This window comes from Nansenia antarctica, assembly GCF_963989245.1.
Source record: "Nansenia antarctica genome assembly, chromosome: 1".
In the NCBI taxonomy this organism is placed as follows: Eukaryota; Metazoa; Chordata; class Actinopteri; order Argentiniformes; family Microstomatidae; genus Nansenia; species Nansenia antarctica.
In genome coordinates, this window is record NC_137674.1 from 105,587,930 (window position 1) to 105,606,565 (window position 18,636).

Below are 18,636 nucleotides of genomic sequence, written 5' to 3' on the forward strand. Positions count from 1 at the left end.
GATGATGAAAACAGCTCGTTGCTTCTCAGAAACGAATGAAAGGGTGGAGGTAGTGCAGCCGCTATATAAAGGGGGAGCTATGCAAAGTAGGCGACTCCTGACACTAGATTCTATTGGTCGAGTCTGGTTCTGAACAACATTTGAAAAAACTACTCGTTGTTCAGTTAGCCAGGTTGTCTAAGAATCACCTATCCACCAGTCATCATAAGAAAAATACATCTATGCTAGGACCAGGCAGTCACAATGCTAGAACAACGACTTCATTGTAGCACGTCAGCTCAAATCACTGTGGAATTGCTCTTTTATTGACCTGTCACACTGACACAGCATGTCTTGGCGTTGAACGCCGTTTAAACCATTATTATATTTATGATTTATGTTTAAATCCACCTGTCCCGAGAAATTGGCCATGCGTATGTATGCAGTGTAGTCACTCCTGTCCACTATATTAATAGAGGAAACCGTTTTAGACGACTAGTGAGCAACAAACAAGTGAGGAACAAAAAAGGCGCGCAAAACCTCCGGCGCGTTCAAGGACCGGAGTCTTTGAAAATTGTAACATCGAGTAATTGATACATATGCCTTATACATGCTTGTTATGTTATGTATGCTTTCTGCCTGTTTTAACCTGCTGTGGCTTTCACTCCTGTATTACTGTTTTATTTGTGTTTTCTTCATTGTTATGTACATCACTTTGTGACCCTTGGTCTGGGAAAGGTGCTATATAAATACATTTTACTTACTTGTTACAATACACACAATCAGTACAGCATATCAGTTCGACTGATTTGTAGCACGCGAGCTCAACTCACTATGGAATTGCTTTCTTTTTTGATAGGGTGGGTGGCTCTTAAAAGAGCCTTTTGGGGTAAGCAGTACAGTCGAAAATCTGTTTACTTGGAGCTGGTGTATTTGGTTACGGCCTTGGTGCCCTCGGACACGGCGTGCTTGGCCAGCTCCCTGCTCACCCCTCTCTCTCCACCACTCTACAGTGCCAGTCTGTGTAGGTTTCGCCCGTCCATCTGTCCGTCTGTCTGTCTGTCTGTCTGTCTGTCCTCACACAAAGTGCCTGTAGGGCCCAGTGACCTGGGTGAAGGCGTAGGGGGACACAGTGACAGTGGAGGTGGTGGTGTGCATCGTGGGGGCGTGCCGCGTCACGGGCCCCTCTCTCTTGTCCTTGGTCTGGCCTGGTCCCGGACTAGCCCCTGCCGCCGCCCCGTACTTGCGCTTCTTGCCGTAGGCCTTGATCTCCTCCTACATGCCCACGGAGCTGGCCTCCATGGCAGCCGTTCTGCACGGCAACAACCTGTTAGTATTCGGAGGCACCCCCGCCGCCCCGTACTTGCGCTACTTGCCGTAGGCCTTGATCTCCTCCTGGGAGAAGCCCAGTAGAGCGGCCTCCTGCTGCCTCTGCCGCGCCCGCTCCGCGTGCACCTTCATCTTGGCCTCCCACACGGCCAGGCCGTGGACGGGCTGGTTCAGGTAGAAGACCAGGGAGATGCGCGTGGGGTGGGAGCGGTCAGGGCCTCTTCAGCGGCGTGGTGGCATGCAGCTCGCGCCGGGCGCACTCAATCAGGATGGAGCCGTGGGCTGGGACCACCGCCACGCCGCCGATGTTGGGGTCCAGGAAGCTTTCTTGGTCCTGGCTGCTGCCTTCTTCTTGGGGGCCTTGGCCGATGGTGATATGAACATGAAAACGTCAAGAGAAAGATTGAGAATGATTTTCATAGAACACCAAGTCCCCCAAACTCCCAACCAATTACTACCAGGAATTGTCCTTTTGGGATGCTACGACAAGGGCATGCATTATTATTATCACTAGATGCGCAATAGAAAAAGGGGCTGCACTGTGTTGTGTGCGTAATAACCCACAATAACCATTGTCTTTCTAGAGTGCACATGTGGGATGGTAATTTCTAGTCGTGGAATGCCAAGACTACGCATTTACTTGCGTTGACATTGATTTGGGAACGTATATAAACCCGTTGAATGTACAGGCCAGACAAAATGTGTTATAATAATGGAATCAACTCTCTTGTGTGGAGATGGGTGGCTCTTAAAAGAGCCGTTGTTTTTGGTAGGGGGTGGTTGAGTTTACGAATAGTTTAGCCGCCGAAGCCGTACAGAGTACGTCCCTGGCGTTTCAGAGCGTATACAACATCCATGGCGGTGACGGTCTTCCTCTTGGCGTGCTCGGTGTAGGTGACGGCGTCACGGATAACGTTCTCCAGGAACACCTTCAGCACACCACGAGTCTCTTCGTAGATCAGACCAGAGATACGCTTGACGCCCCCACGGCGAGCCAGGCGGCGAATAGCGGGCTTCGTGATTCCCTGGATGTTATCACGGAGAACTTTGCGATGACGCTTGGCGCCTCCTTTTCCGAGTCCCTTTCCTCCTTTTCCTCTTCCAGACATGTTGAGTTTAGTAAGATTATGGCTTCGGTGAAGTTGTGGGGTGAATTTATCTCAGCTACGAGGACGTGATTGAGACCAGGCTGTACACGAAGCGCGCGCTATCGCTTGCCTCTTTTTTTCTTTTTTCTTGTGGGGATTTTTGTCGAGGGAGGAGCAGGACATCGCACACACATACACACACACACACACACACACACACACACACACACACACACACACACACACATAGTGCGAAATAAGGGGGAGCTCGGGGAGCTATAGCTCCCCTAGTGGTGACATGAGCTCCCCTGGAAACATGGTTTGTGTAATTTTGGGGGAGCTCTAAAATATTCCAAATTGCGACGGATTTATTCCAAGTTGTGACGGATTTTACCTGGTGTAATATGATTTGTAGAGGCATACAATCTATTTTGATGTTGGTGTAACTGTCATAGTAAAGATGTAATAATAATGTTCTTATTTTCTTACTGTAAAAAGATTCTTTATATAAATGTATATGTTATTGTTGTACAATTATTGTTTATTTTGTTTATCTAAACTTGTACGTGTTGACGTACGTGTTTATTTTGTTTATCTAAACTTGTACGTGTTGACGTCACCTCACTGTTCACGTACTGTGGTCTCGCGATAAGACTAGATGCGTATATATTAACAGCAGCTGAACGTGTAAGGGTTTCCGTCACTGTCATGAAGAGAAGTTTTATGTTTAAGACGGTATATAACTATTCTAGCTACTCCTGAGGTTCTGAATAGAAGGCGCACACGTTTTTCACGGTGTTTGTGTGTACGGTGTGCACACAAAATAAAGAACATCAGTATCAGAATCGTGGGTTGCTTGTCTATCAGAAGAACACCAGACGGGAGCAGTTATAGTGAAAAACGTAACGCATGGAGTGAAAACGTGGCCAAGCCTAGGACGAGTGAAAGAATCATCTCAACAGCCATGGACTGAGCACCGAGGCTCGCCAGCGTTCCTGCCAGGATAGAGCAAGACCTGCTTCCCTGAAAGACTCCATCGCCGCATTCCACGTGGAAGACCTGCCTACATATCCCAGCGGAAGACCTGCCTACATATCCCAGCGGAAGACCTGCCTACATATCCCAGCGTTCGTTGACGTGACTGTTTGCGCCATTTGAAGAATAAAAGACTGCCATTGCCAAGGACAGCCACAAGGAGGCAGTATTTCAACACTCTTGGACAATTGAGTAGCAATAAGTCATTACACCTTTGGGATACCAGGTCAGAATGTATCTTTTGAGTTTGGAAACAAAGTATCTTCTATATTTGATGTTATACTAATAATACATGTAGAAAATGTAATTATTGCATATTGATAATTCTGTAAGTTGATCAGAGAAATGTGTAACTTGTTTGATAATTGATAGTGTGCATTTCCCTAATGGTTCCCTAATGGTTTGCCTTGTCATTTGAGATTGAAATAATATAGTTTCAAAGTAGTTAAGCAAAAATGGACCAGAGTATATCAGAAATGTGTACACTAGAGCAAATAATGCTGTCTCTAGAAATTGAAAAGGCACAATTAGAGGAGAGATTAGATACCGAAATCGACGACTCAGAAATACAAACAATTGAAGATCGCATAAGGGAAATTGATGCAGATTTAGAAACAAATAAAGAAGGGCTCCAGGAGCTATCATCTGAATCTGAATCAGAGCTGAGGCGATCAGAAAGGGAAAGACGCCGAACAGAGAAAATGCTTGAGTTAAAAAAGAATGTAATAAGCAAACAAAGAAAGAAAGTTTATGCGCACATATGTAAACTTCAAAGCAGAGGTTCAACTCATGAGATCTAAACTAAAGGAAGATCGCTCTAAAATTGAGTTAAGTGAAATGATCACAGCCGTAGTCAAATATGAGTCAGAACTAAAACAAGTATATGAGATTTTACGTGCTCTGGCCATTCCATCTCAAGATATAAAAAGGAAAATAGATAGCTGCACCTCAGTTACTACTGAAATAACTGCACTCCTTGAAAAGCGTTATACAGAAGCTGATATTAAGAAGTTTGATGCAGTGGATGCAAAAAAGGCTCTACAACAGTTACTCCAAAGAGAAGATGCTAGGTCAATTTATGGATCAACTGTGTCAAGAGATAGGCAGAGTAGTCATCAAGGAAGTCATGTCTCAGAGAAGAAGACAGATGTAGCGGCACGTTTGGCAGCAAAACGAGCTGAAATAAACAGGGAAAGAGACGTCTCCACTCAGAAGATGGAGGTGCTAGCCCTGCAAGAGAGGTCAAAGATGGAGGTGTTAGCCCAGCAAGAGAGGTCAAAGAAGGAGGTGCTAGCCCAGCAAGTGAGGTTGAAGATGCTGGAAGATCAAAGGGACCTTGAAGCCATGGAGGCTGAATACAATGCAGTGTTTCCTCTATATGCATTTATTGGTGGCGGGCCGCCATGAATGAATTTCCTCCGCCACGAATTGATTCAGTCCACAAAAAAATCCACCTCTGAACATTTTTGCTGATTAAAATATATCTGATCCTAGATCAGCGCTATAATGGATGTTGACTATAAGTGCACCTAAATCCATGCCCATCTCTCTCTAACCGCTGATCCAAAATCAGATTAATGACATTAAACATTCAGTTGACGACGTGACACAAGGGCTACTCCTGATTGGTCTAAATGTGAACCGGCATGAGAACAGTGGGTGTGGCTTAGACAGTTAGGGGGAGTGGCTTGTATCAAAGTGGGAGTGGCTGGTATCAAAGTGGGTGGAGCTTGTATCAAAGTGGGAGTGGCTTAGACACTTAGGGGGAGTGGCTTGTATTAAAGTGGGTGGAGCTTGTATCAAAGTGGGTGTGGCTTAGACAGTTAGGGGGAGTGGCTTGTATCAAAGTGGGTGGAGGTTGTATCAAAGTGGGTGTGGCCTGTATCAAAGTGGGAGTGGCTTAGACACTTAGGGGGAGTGGCTTGTATCAAAGTGGGTGTGGCCTGTCGGTGGGGCCGAGCCGAGTCGGAAAATATCTGAACCGTGTCTGTGGCACCTACGGTTGCGACGCTAAAGTCCTTTAACCTTTAATGTCACACTAGGCCCAAAAGCCTGAATTAAAGTGCTGGGGTACGTTTGGGCCCAGGGAACGGGCTGCGAAAGAGTCACACTCACCAAACTTGACACACTCCTTCCCCTTCATGGGACATTGTACCATGTCAACTTTCACCCTCCTAGGCCATTCCCTAGAGCAGTGGTTCCCAACCGGGGGTACGCGGACCCCTAGGGGTACGTGAGGGGATTGCAGGGGGTACGTGGAAAGATTTGGAATTATAATTTATTTCCCTTTCCCAAAAAATAATTAAATATAGTCGTTTCATAAACCTGTTGTTAAAATGGTACGCTGCAACTTAAGTTCCTCCCGACAGGTAATGACTGTAACACAAGCGGTAGGCACGTCACATTTAAATCACGTTCATTTACGTTCATTTACGCGCGCACGTCAGCTAGGCCTGTCAGTATACCGCAAAGATGGACAGATGGCTAAAACGACCAGCTACAGTAACGGTCAGATCAGAGGCAGATCAGACGGTCAGATCAGAGGAAGATCAGACGGTCAGATCAGAGAAAAAAAGAAAAAAAGGACCCCGCTATTATTTGGAAACATATGTTTTGTGGGGATTTACATGTACATCGGCTGATCCACCACAGCCACAGTGCTTTTTCTGCGGCGAAGTCCTGGCTAATAATTCAATGAAGCCAGCCCATTTACAGCGACACCAGAGCACCAAACACCTAGCAACTGTTGGTAAAACTGACGACTTTTTCAAGCGAAAACTGTCAGAGTTCAAGTCAAGTCAGGCTACACTGAAAAAAGCGGCAAGTGTGTCAAGCAAAGCACTGGAGGCGTCCTATGCTGTTTCATTACTAGTGGCTAAGTCAAAAACCCCACATTCAATCGCCGAAGATCTGATTTTGCCTGCCGCTATGATTTTGGCTCAAACTATGCTGGACAAGAAAGCAGCTGACACGCTCAAGTTGGTACTATTATCTAACAATACCGTCTCCCGTCGGATTGATGATATGTCCATAAATATTGTCGGACAAGTGGTGGATAAAATGAAGCAAGCAGGTCAGTTCGCTTTGCAATTAGATGAAATGACCGACGTTAGTGGGGAGGCTCAGCTGCTGGCTTTTGTGCGTTATAAAGAAGAGTCGGACATAAATGAGCATATCTTGTTTTGCAAGACGCTGCCAGGAAAGACAACTGGCGAGGAAATATTTCTGATTAAGACAACGATCTGGAGTATTTCTTCAAAGACAACGATCTGGAGTGGAAATCCTGCAGTCACATCTGTACCGATGGAGCGGCAGCAATGACGGGTAAGGTGCGTGGGCTGCTTGGGCGTGTGATGAAGGTGAACCCCGAAATTAAGTGGATGCACTGTATTATTCACCGGGAGGCACTCGCCAGCAAAAGGATGAGCCCCGAGTTAAGTGCAGTTATGGATGACGCAGTTAAGGTGATTAACTTCATTCAGTCCCGGCCAATGAACCACAGACTGTTTCAAACTCTTTGTCATGACAGCGGGTCAGAGCATGAGCAGCTACTGCTTCACACAGACGTTCGCTGGCTGTCTCGTGGCAAAACGCTGCTGCGGCTCTATGAATTGCGCATCGAGGTGTTTGCTTTCCTGACAGAAAACGACCACCCTCTTGCAGCCCTGTTTGAGGATGCAGTGTGGGTTGCGCAGCTGGCATATCTTGCTGATGTCTTCACTAAGCTGAATGAGCTCAACCTTTCACTTCAGGGCAAGTACTCACACATCCTTAACATGTATGACAAAGTGAATGGATTCATAAAGAAGGTTAAATTATGGGAGAGGAAATGTAAGGATGGAGATGTGAGCTGTTTCCCACTGCTTGATGGCCATCTCGCCACCACTGATGCTGACAGAGGTCCTGTGGTGAAAATAGTTAAAGCACATCTGTCCAAACTTGACACTGACTTCAACCAGTACTTTCATGACATTGAAACAAAGTCAGAAAAACTGGACTGGGTGAGGAACCCATTCAGAGTGAATGACAGGAGCAGCAGCAGCCTTCCTGCAAGCCTGCAGGAAAATCTGATGGACATGTCCTCTGATCGTGGGTTGAAGATGGCACATGCTGACAAGTCATTGACAGAGTTTTGGTGTGATGTTGAAAATGAATATCCAGTGCTGGGAAAGTGTGCATTGAATGAACTTTTGCCTTTTGGATCTACATATAATATGTGTGAAGTGACCTTCTCAGCTTTGACCCACATCAAAACCAAGCCAAGGAACAGACTGAGTGTGGAGAGCAGCCTGGTGACTGCTGTTGCCACACTGCCTCCAGAACTGTCAAAGCTTATAAAAGAGAAGCAACCTCAAGTGTCTCATTAAAGCTCAACTGATGAAAAAAAGAATTGCAACTGCTACTGGGTGAGTCTATTTTTCACAATGGTGTAAATATCTATGTATTAAAGGGGAGTGGTTCAAATGATTTCATTAATAATCAGTAGAGTTAGATAAGAAGTTTAAGTGTGTGTGTGTGTGTGTGTGTGTGTGTGTGTGTGTGTGTGTGTGTGATAAGTTTTATCCTGTCTCATCTTGTCTGTTTCCTCTCCCCATCAGTCAAGACTCTGGGATGAGACAATTATGACATCACTACACCTCAGACAGAAGCCAAAGAGGAGCAGGAGAAAGGGAAAAGAAACAGATATCAAATCAAATTCATTATTATTTATTATTTATTTTTCTATTTTCAGTGAGTGTGTGGGCATGTGGTAACAATTAACCATTGAGGTGGCCAGGTGGCACATGTATTGGCCAATTAGCTCATGTAGTCTAATTTTGAATGGCAATGTTTTGAAATGGCAAACATGTGACTTTGGCCCAATCCCAATTCACCCCTAGCCCTTCGTTTTCACCCCTATGGCTCGATTTGCGCGTTCACGTTTAGGGCGAGGGCTGTCTCAATTCATATTTCGTCGAGGGCTAGGGGTAAGGGGGAGGGCTAACTATTACTTCGTTTCGAGGGATTTCAGGACCAGACTAGCTTCGAAGGGCTAACGGTACGCTACCCCTTGATACCAGGATGCATTGCGAATCATCTACAGAAATCTTATGTCGCTCTATTCAATGCGGAAATGTCATTTTAATTCTCTGTAATTACTTATTAATAAAGATTTGATAAAATTATGATAACCATCTTATTGTCTTAGTTTAATGTCATTACAATGCATTATAGACCTTTTATTTATAACACGCATAACCCAAAAATCGCTTTTATGTCGGTGCTGTGTCTAACGTTACAGTAACGCAACGCTGCATGACAGTCGAGCATTTCAGAGATGTACAGTCATAAATCAATTATTACCTGTGGCGTTTGACAGCGGATGATGGTACACATATGTAAAGTTATCTATCAAACGTTCGGCTGACTTGTACATGATGCGCATTTTGACCTATTTCCACCCGCAATCTAATCCGAGCAGTTATTATGTAATATTATTAATGGGTTGTATCATTCATTTCAATGCATTATAGACCTTTTCTTTATAACAAGCACAACAACAACAAAACGTTATCATGCCGATGTGCTGTGTGTCTAACGTTACAAGCTGATTTGTGCATGACAGCCGCGCATTGACATATTTCCATGTCTGATGTCTAATGTCTGTTGTACTAATGTCATTTCAATGCATTATAGACCTTTTCTTTATAACAAGCACAACAACAACAAAACGTTATTATGCCGATGTGCTGTGTGCTGTGTGTCTAACGTTACAAGCTGATTTGTGCATGACAGCCGCGCATTGACATATTTCCATGTCTAATGGCATATGACACGCGAAATGTAACTACAGTTAAGGATACGCGTAAAGGATGATGATATATCACCGTTCGACTCTACTGAGAAATGTTTCCGCTTATTTGTCATCTCTCCTTCACAGGCAAATGTGGCCGCGTCCCCAAGAGATCCTCTTTCTACGTTTTTGACCACCACTATGATGGATTGATTTTTGGATTCTAGACGACGAATTGTTCTGAGAAAGGCGCTTGGTAACGTGATTTTTGGACAACGCTTTATGACTATTGATGGACTGGTTGTTTTGGTTGGAGTCATTCATTGTCATTAAATTCATTGTCATTATTGCGATGTCCACAAAAAAGACATCGCTGACGGAAGAGACTAAAAAAGGAACGTCTAAACACTACAGTGTGTTGATAACAAACGAAAATAGATGCTTATAGCACACGCAACAGAAATAAACACAGCTGAAGAAGGCATTGCGAGATGTGAGAATTCGCCGGCAACACAATGCGTCAACCGTACCGCGTGATGACGTAGGCGCCGTGAAGGGTTGTCCCAATTCATAGGGCTTTGATTTCAAGGGGTAGGGCTTGTGACGTATTCGAAGGCCTTGCCTTCGAATCGAGTGACACTCGAAAACGAGCCATAGGGGTAGAAAAGAGAATCGGGATTGGGCCTTTATGTCAGATTGTTGTGTGCAGAAAACCGTGTTCAGTGCATTTAAAAAGTGCCATTTTGAATAGCAAAATGTGTGTAAAGCAGAAAATGTGTTTAGAGTTTTGGAGACATGAGAAGAGGTTTTGCTCTCTGTGTGTCAGTAATAAATGTTATATTTGCAAGTTAGAGTTTAATTGATTTTTTTGGGAAATAATCAACACGCATGAGTGAGGGGGTACTTCTGGCATGGCAAAACAGCTCAAGGGGTACACAAGACAAAAAAGGTTGGGAACCACTGCCCTAGAGGCCTTCATAGGTCTGTGCCCTTTGACTGAAAGGTGCTCCTGCTGGGGTACGTTTGGGCCCAGGGAACGGGCTGCGAAAGAGTCATACTCACCAAACTCTACACACTCCTTCCCCTTCATGGGACATTGTACCATGTCAACTTTCACCCTCCTAGGCCATTCCCTAGAGGCCCTGCACGCGACGAAGCGGAAAACTGTAGGGAGCTCTAGTGCTTGATTGGAAGTGCCGTTTGGAAAAAGACATCTTCTCACACGTACAGGCACACAACAAGTACAACATGTTGCATTTTCATGCCATTAGGCAACTTGCTTCCTAGCATAGCAGGTCCCTGCTAATATATAGCAGTCGCGTGCAGGGCCTCTAGGGAATGGCCTAGGAGGGTGAAAGTTGACATGGTACAATGTCCCATGAAGGGGAAGGAGTATGTAAAGTTTGGTGAGTGTGAATCTTTCGCAGCCCCTTCCCTGGGCCCAAACGTACCCTTTTCTCCACAGACACACACAGTGGCCATATAAAGTCATGGAGGTATTTCAAAGTCCAAATGGACCTGCTATGCTAGGAAGCAAGTTGCCTAACGTAGAGTCTACTCCTCGCCTTGACTACGGCTAAGCGAGTGAGTGATTTATGTGCTCTCTCGACACGGGCAGATTGTTTGATCATATCTGATGACGAAACAAAAGCTGTGTTACGCCCTAACCCGGCTTTTATCCCTAAGGTTAATCGTGGGTTTAGGGTTCAGAGCTGTGCTCTGAGCGCCTTTTTTCCTCCTCCTCACGACGGAGAGAGGGAGAGGCGTTTACATTGTCTATGTCCGGTGCGCGCGTTGGCACAATATGTGAAGCGCACGGCAGGACTGAGATCTTCTCCCCAGCTTCTGATCTGCTACGGCGGACAGAAAGCCGGGCACCACTCTCGAAGCAGAGGCTGTCCCATTGGATTTGCGAGGCTATTAGCCTCGCATACGAATCGAAGGGGCAGCCCGTGCCGACTGGCATTCGGGCTCATTCCACCAGGGGCATGGCCACATCAGTGGCCATTCTCAGGGGAGTGGGAGTGGAGGAGATATGTGAGGCGGCGTCTTGGTCGTCGCCATCACCTTTTGTACGGTATTACTTGAAAGATATTTCTTCCTCATCCTTTTCTCATTCTGTCCTCAGTTTTGCTGATGACTGATGTAGTGGGGAAGGCACTTGGATTACCCTGGTCATGGGGATTCTATTCAAGTGCTGTCAGGATGAATACGGATGTGCCTGGGGAAGGGACCCTCCTCCAGGACATGTTCCGTTAGATCAACAACCCTACGTGCTCACGTAAGGGTTAGATCAGTGATATTTCTTCTGCATCCTTTTCTCATTCTGTCCTCAGTTTTGCTGATGACTGATGTAGTGGGGAAAGCACTTGGATTACCCTGGTTGGGGATTCTATTCAAGTGTTGTCAGGATGATTACGGATGTGCCTGGGGAGGGGACCCTCCTCCAGGACATGTTCCGTTAGATCTACAACCCTACGTGCTCACATAAGGGTTAGGTCAGTGATATTCTTCCTCAATCCTTTCTCATTCTGTCCTCAGTTTTGCTGATGACTGATGTTGTGGGAAGGGCACTTGGATTACCCTGGTCATGGGGATTCTATTCAAGTGCTGTCAGGATGAATACGGATGTGTCTGGGGAGGGGACCCTCCTCCAGGACATGTCTGTTAGATCAACAACCCAACGTAAGGGTTAGGTAAGTGATATTTCTTCCTCATCCTTTTCTCACTCTGTCCTCAGTTTGCTGAGGACTGATGTAGTGGGGATGGCACTTGGATTACCCTGGTTGGGGATGCTATTCAAGTGCTGTCAGAATGATTACGGATGTGCCTGGGGAGGGGACCCTCCTCCAGGACATGTTCCGTTAGATCTACAACCCTGCGTGCTCACGTAAGGGCTAGATCAGTGGAGCAGACTCGTGTGGGTTGGGCCAACTTTTTAAGGTTGTCTTGAACCAACATCAGTGGTCAGCTCCGGGTGCCGCTGAGATTGTTTTCGGATTAATAGTCTCAGTGGGGGTACATTTGGCCTCGCTCGCTCCGCCTAAACCAATAGGAGCAGAGCTCCCCTATGGGGCGGAGCTCCACGATATAGAACGATAGTTATGGAGATAGACTCCAGTTCTATGAGTGGAGCGGAGCCCCATAGGGCTGCTGGCCCACTTCGACTCGTTCAAACCCGGCTGTTTTGTATGTTTGGGAGAATGATGGAGCGAAGTACGCCCCTTTATATAGCACCACAGGCGGGCGCAGGCATTGAAAAATTCAGTCATTGGCTACTTTAGGTAGCGGGTAAACCAATAGGAGCAGAGCTCCCCTATGGGGCTCCGCTCCACTCATAGAACTGGAGTCTATCTCCATAACTATCGTTGTTTAACTAGTTTGACGTTGGCAGCACTTCCCCTCATCTTCATGGACGCGACATCTACTGTGAGGAAGCCTCCACAATCAATTGCCATATATTACCAGCATTGTAATCACTCCTCCATACGATAAACCTTTGAATGTAACCTAAATGTATACCAATCTGGCTTTTGACCTGGTCATAACACAGTCTAGGTGTCTACATGTGTCTTAAATGATGTGTTCAATTGCTTATTAAAATATGGTCGACCGTTACCTACTCATTCAGAGTTTGTCTGAAAAAGGCCTTCATCAGGCTTCATGTTGCCTAGATGGTTTGAACATATGTAATGGACCTTAATACACAGTGGGCTTGTTTCATAGACAAGGTGTAAACCCCCAGGACTGACCAGGCCTCTGCATCACGGTCCTGCAGAGAGCATGTGTTCGGTTGCAGCTTGTGCTTAATGCTGGAAGACTAAATCAGCCCTTCGCTTTATCACAGGTGATGATGTCATACTGATCAATGCATTCAGTATCAAATGGTTGGCTGGACCGTTAAAATCCCGTATAACTCTTTATTACTCCCTTTTAGTATGTAAAGCCCGACTACATAAACTCCCAGTTTACCTAACCCGTCAAGGCCCTGAACACAGAAAAGGCCTAAGTTCTGGGCCCAGGACAGTCCGGACGGATTGTATGGCAGCTAGTGCTGAGGCACAAACATGTACATTTTCAAGCCTGCAAACTGTGACACTTTTAAAAAAAAAGTGAAAAAATACTGTTGTGAAATATGACAACCCTATTTGACTATCTGTGCAGTATAGTACAGTGGATTGTGTACATAGCCCCTATTGATGTAAACCAGCTCCTTATCTTCTTGTGATTTTATGCATCTATGCTTTTTCTAAAAATGTGTTTCTTTTTCCTTTCCTAAACACCAGGGGAGCCTCCCCTCCTAAATTTCGTTGTTTGGTACCTGTACTGTAGCAATGACAAATAAAGTCTATCTATCTATCTATTATTACAATTCAAAGACAAACATTACCTAAACCGTTCTCAGACGGTTAACTCTTGAGGTAACCCAGCTCCCCACCAAATAGGGAAAATCCACCTTTAGTTGTGTGATAATTGAGGACGTCCCTTGGTAAAAAAAAAAGAAAGAAAAAAAAGAAGGGATTGTTTCACATAATATTGTGTTTTTAACTGTATGGTATTTTGTATGTGTTGTCAGGGTAAACATTGTGGACAAGTTGCAGACCATGGTCTCGGTGTTTCCCCGTTTAATTTAAATAAATACTTATGTAAGCATCAATAAATATGCGTGTGCACAAGGTTGCAATTAATTGACAGACGAGAGTCGCGCTAAATATCCAGCGCGTTTATGTGACATGGTAAGGACTTCAGTCATTGAAGATCTTAACATCAAGTAATTAAACACAAAACAACATTGTAGCACGCGAGATCAACTCGCTATGGAATTAGTCTCATGTTGAAAGGGTGGGTGGCTCTTAAAAGAGCCTTTGGGGTTTGTGGAGTAGACAAACAACGCCGCTTAGTTTACTTGGAGCTGGTGTATTTGGTCACGGCCTTGGTGCCCTCGGACACCGCGTGCTTGGCCAGCTCACCGGGGAGCAGCAGACGCACGGCGGTCTGGATCTCCCTGGAGGTGATGGTACGACGCTTGTTGTAGTGGGCCAGGCGAGAGGACTCGCCGGCGATGCGCTCGAAGATGTCGTTGACGAAGGAATTCATGATTCCCATGGCCTTGGAGGAGATGCCGGTGTCGGGGTGGACCTGCTTCAGGACCTTGTACACGTAGATAGCGTAGCTCTCTTTCCTGGACTTTCTGCGCTTCTTGCCGGTTTTGCTGGCGGTCTTGGTGACGGCTTTCTTGGAGCCCTTCTTGGGCGCAGGCTTCGCAGGCTCAGGCATGATGATGAAAACAGCTCGTTACTTTTCAGAAACGAATGAAAAGGTGGGAGTAGTGCATCCGCTCTATAAAGGGGGAGCTATGCAAATTAGGCGGTTCCTGACACTAGTTTCTATTGGTCGATTCTGGCTCTGAAAAACATTTAATAATAATAATAATTCATTAGATTTATATAGCGCTTTTCCGAGGCTCAAAGACGCTGGAATTTGATAAAAACACTCGTTGTCCAGTTAGCCAGGTTGTCTAAGAATCACCTATCCACCAGTCATCATAAGAAAATACATCTATGCTAGGACCAGGCAGTCACAATGCTAGAAAAAGGAAGAATGACATGTTTTTATTATTAACTTATTTACTGTGGAGAAACGTACTGGGAGGTAGTGGGGATTAAGAGGTATTTGGGAGAGATACCACGTAAGGACTGGAGTCATTGAAGATTGTAACATCGAGTTATTAAACAACAGTACTATATAATATCTACTACACCGTCGACTTCATTGTAGCACGTCAGCTCAAATCACTATGGAATTGCTATTTTATTGACTTGTCACACTGACTTGGCCAGTTAATGACATCATGGGGGTGATATGAAAGCATTTTATCGATAGATAAGTGAGCATGTCTTGGCGGTGAACGCCGTTTAAACCATTATTATATTTATGATTTATGTTTAAATCCACCTGTCCCGAGAAATTGGCCATGCGTATGTATGCAGTGTAGTCACTCCTGTCCATTATATTAATACCGGAAACCGTTTTAGACGACTAGTGAGTACACTACTCCAGCAGTTGAAAGAAACAATGGCAGAGTGGAAAAACAAAAAAGGCGCGCAAAACTTCCGGCGCGTTCAAGGAGTCTTTGAAAATTGTAACATCGAGTAATTGAAACATATGCCTTATACATGCTTATGTTATGTTATATATTATTTCTGCCTGTTTTAACCTGCTGTGGCTTTCAGTCTTGTATTATGTTTTTATTTGTGTTTTCTTCCTTGTTATGTAAAGCACTTTGTGACCCTTGGTCTGGGAAAGGTGCTGTATAATACATTTTACTTGTTACAATACACACAATCAGTACAGCATAAGTTCGACTGATTTGAAGCACGCGAGCTCAACTCACTATGGAATAGCTTTTTGTTGATAGAGTGGGTGGCTCTTAAAAGAGCCTTTTGGGGTAAGTAATACAGACGAAAATCTGTTTACTTGGAACTGGTGTATTTGGTTACGGCCTTGGTGCCCTCGGACACAGCGTGCTTGGCCAGCTCACCGGGGAGCAGCAGACGCACGCGGGCTAATGGCTAATGATGAGCGCACCGTGATGTGGTGCAAAATATGCCGTGAGCATCCCAATCTGGCCGATAAAAGCAACGCTTTTTATTTGGGGACAAAGAATTTCAGTCATCCACCAGCAGCCAGGATCGCAGTCGCCCGCTTGACAGGTGGCAGGACAACATTAGTGAAGAACAGCGTCAAGGACTGTGTAATATATTTCTCCTGGCCTTTCACAAAGCGAAACATGCACGCCCAATGCGTTCATTTCTAGAGGACATTCCTCTATTCGAGAGGCTTGGAGTTAATGTCGGGAGTGCATATCATACACAAGAAGCAGGGTCCCGCATCATGCAGACTATCGCACAGACAATCAGCTCGGAACTGTTAAAGAAATTAAAAGCAGCAGAACTCTGGGGTCTGCTCTTTGACGGATCAGAAGACATCAACAAAACCGAGCAGGAAATCGTGTACATTGTGTCGGTGTCGAGCAACGGAGAGGTTAGCTCAGATTTCCTTGGATTAATTAATCTGGGGGTGAAGCGATCAGCACAGGACATAGTGGATGGACTTGTGCAACTATTCCAGGAATGTGGTCTCGCGGAGGAGTGGCAGACGAAGTTAGTCTCTGTGTGTACCGACTGAGCGGCTGTCAACGCGAGAGTATACAACGGCGTCATTCCCAAATTACGCCAGAAGGTGGTCATCGGGGATTCCCTGGTGCACATAATGTGCACGGCCCACACCCTGCGCGAAGTCAGCTGATACCATACTGGTACAATACTGTGAGTCATTCAATCGTTCTGTTGTCAAGTTGCTTAGCTTTTATTTGCAGAAGGGGGGTGCAAAAAGAACAGCACAACTACAGAAACTGTGTGATGAGAATGGCATTGCCTTCCTAAAACTAGGAAAGTTTCACAATATTAGATGGTCTGCATGGAGACAGGAGACTCTCTTGAAAATATGGAGACTATTACCTGCCATCAAAATTCAACTGGCTACAAGTGATGACAGTGACCTGAAACATGTCTGCACTCAGCACTTTCACTGTTTCCTAGCCAACATGCTCGACACTGGAGGAATCTTACAGTTCCTCTCCCTCAAGTTCCAGCAAAATAAGTTGAGTATTGGTGAATGCAAAGATGAGCTCATGGTAGCTGCTTGACAGTGAAGGCAAGTACAGGAAAGAGGCTGTTGCAAATGCAGATGCTGACAGGGACAAGATTCATGTACTGAGAGGTCTAATTGAAGAGTTTGAAAGCCGATATGAATCCCTCAAGTCATGTGATCAATTTCAAATTTTTGATCCTTCAACTTGGCCTCAGGAAATGAAAGGCCTCCACAGTTTTGGCAACACCACACTTGATGGCATCCTCCAGAATTATGAGGCCAGCATGTCTGTTGACAAAGACTCCACTCTAAGAGAATGGATGAGGTTAAAGCAGTCAGCAAAACGGTTAGCAGCCTCCTCAGTGTATGACTTGGTCAACATAGTGAAGACAAGCAACCCAGAGACTTACTCCAACATTTGGAAAGTGATTGTGTTGTCCCTTACACTGCCCTTGAGCAGTGCTGCATGTGAGAGGGGATTTTCACACCTCAATATCATAAAAAAACAAGTACAGATCCCGCCTGTCAGACTCTCGCCTCTCATCCCTGATGCACATCCGCCTGTCTGAGATGACAACAGAGATGTTTGACCCAAAGCCAGCTGTTGACCTTTGGATGCAAACAGCTGATCGCAGGCTCAACCAGGGGGGGGAGGAGTAAGCCTACAACATCCTCTACCATGGTTAAAATTGAGGACAGTGATAACAGCAGTCAAGAGAGCAGTGATGATGATGATGATTAAGCTTGTAGCATAAATAAATGCTTAGGCTGTAACTTTTTGTTGAAAAGTTGATTTCAGTGTTTACAGAACAGAGCAGTGCTTAAAGGGATGTCAGTTGATTTCATTGTGTTTAAAGAACAGACATTCAGTTAGTGCTTAAAGAGATGTCAGTTGATTTCAGTGTGTTTTAAGGAGTCTGACAGACTTTCATGCTTAAAGAGCAGTCATTTGATTTTGCATTTGTTTCTTTTGTTTTGCACACAATCATTTGTTCGTTCATCTTTATTTATGAATACATTTCGTTTTGCTAATATAAGTTATCCATGTATCCCTTTTTTATCCATCCTGTGGGACGGGTCGTGACTCGCGAGCTCGGGGAGCACCAAGCAGCATCCCTAGGTGCTCCTCTGAGCACTGGCCCCAAAAAGTTATGTGCACCCCTGACTATAAACATTACATCAAATGACAGACCTCAGATTGACCCCAGGTTTGAGGTTACCTCACTGCTGCTGGGTTATACAGGTTGATTGATGTAGCCTCTGTACAACTGTACAACTAGCTCACCTTATAGCAACAATGTATGCCTTTGCCTAACGTTAGCTAGATAACAAGTCCTGAATGGAGACTAGTCACATTAGAGCTAATAGATAGCTCCTGTCCTGGTTCAGGTAGCTGTTAGCAATCTGTTCATCTGTTGCCATCTAGGCTGACATTGGCAAAGATAATATATAATTAAGAAAAACACTTACCTCAACCCCGTCTTTTCGAAAACGATATTGTCATGCCTTTCAGCCATACCTAAAGATACTTTTAACTTGATTTGCTAACTTCTAATCCGCAACATTACGCTACGATACGATAAGATTAGCCAGATTCCCCGCCAACTTGTCAAAAAAAATCAGCAACGCACCACGTGATACTTTGCAGAAGGCATTCTGGGAAGTATAGTTCTCGACCCCATTGTCTTAGGACGGATACCGCGACTCCGTCCAAACTGTAGTTCAGGTGAAGCATCGTCGCGCTAGAATGATGAAATTAGGCCTAATCTATACAATGGC

General features: G+C 45.1%; 2 protein-coding genes across 2 annotated transcripts; both read right to left on the reverse strand.

Moving 5' to 3' along the window:
* Positions 1-2,105: 2,105 nt before the first annotated feature.
* Positions 2,106-2,417, reverse strand: LOC308167620 (histone H4; the record flags this gene model as incomplete). The annotated part of the gene is made up of 1 exon (XM_080542046.1): positions 2,106-2,417. The coding sequence occupies one exon, from the start codon at positions 2,415-2,417 to the stop codon at positions 2,106-2,108; it is 312 nt and encodes a 103-aa protein (XP_080398172.1).
* Positions 2,418-14,106: 11,689 nt separating this feature from the next.
* LOC308167493 (histone H2B-like) lies at positions 14,107-14,481 on the reverse strand (the record flags this gene model as incomplete). Its single annotated transcript, XM_080541910.1, has 1 exon — positions 14,107-14,481. The coding sequence occupies one exon, from the start codon at positions 14,479-14,481 to the stop codon at positions 14,107-14,109; it is 375 nt and encodes a 124-aa protein (XP_080398036.1).
* Between the last annotated feature and the right edge of the window lie 4,155 nt (positions 14,482-18,636).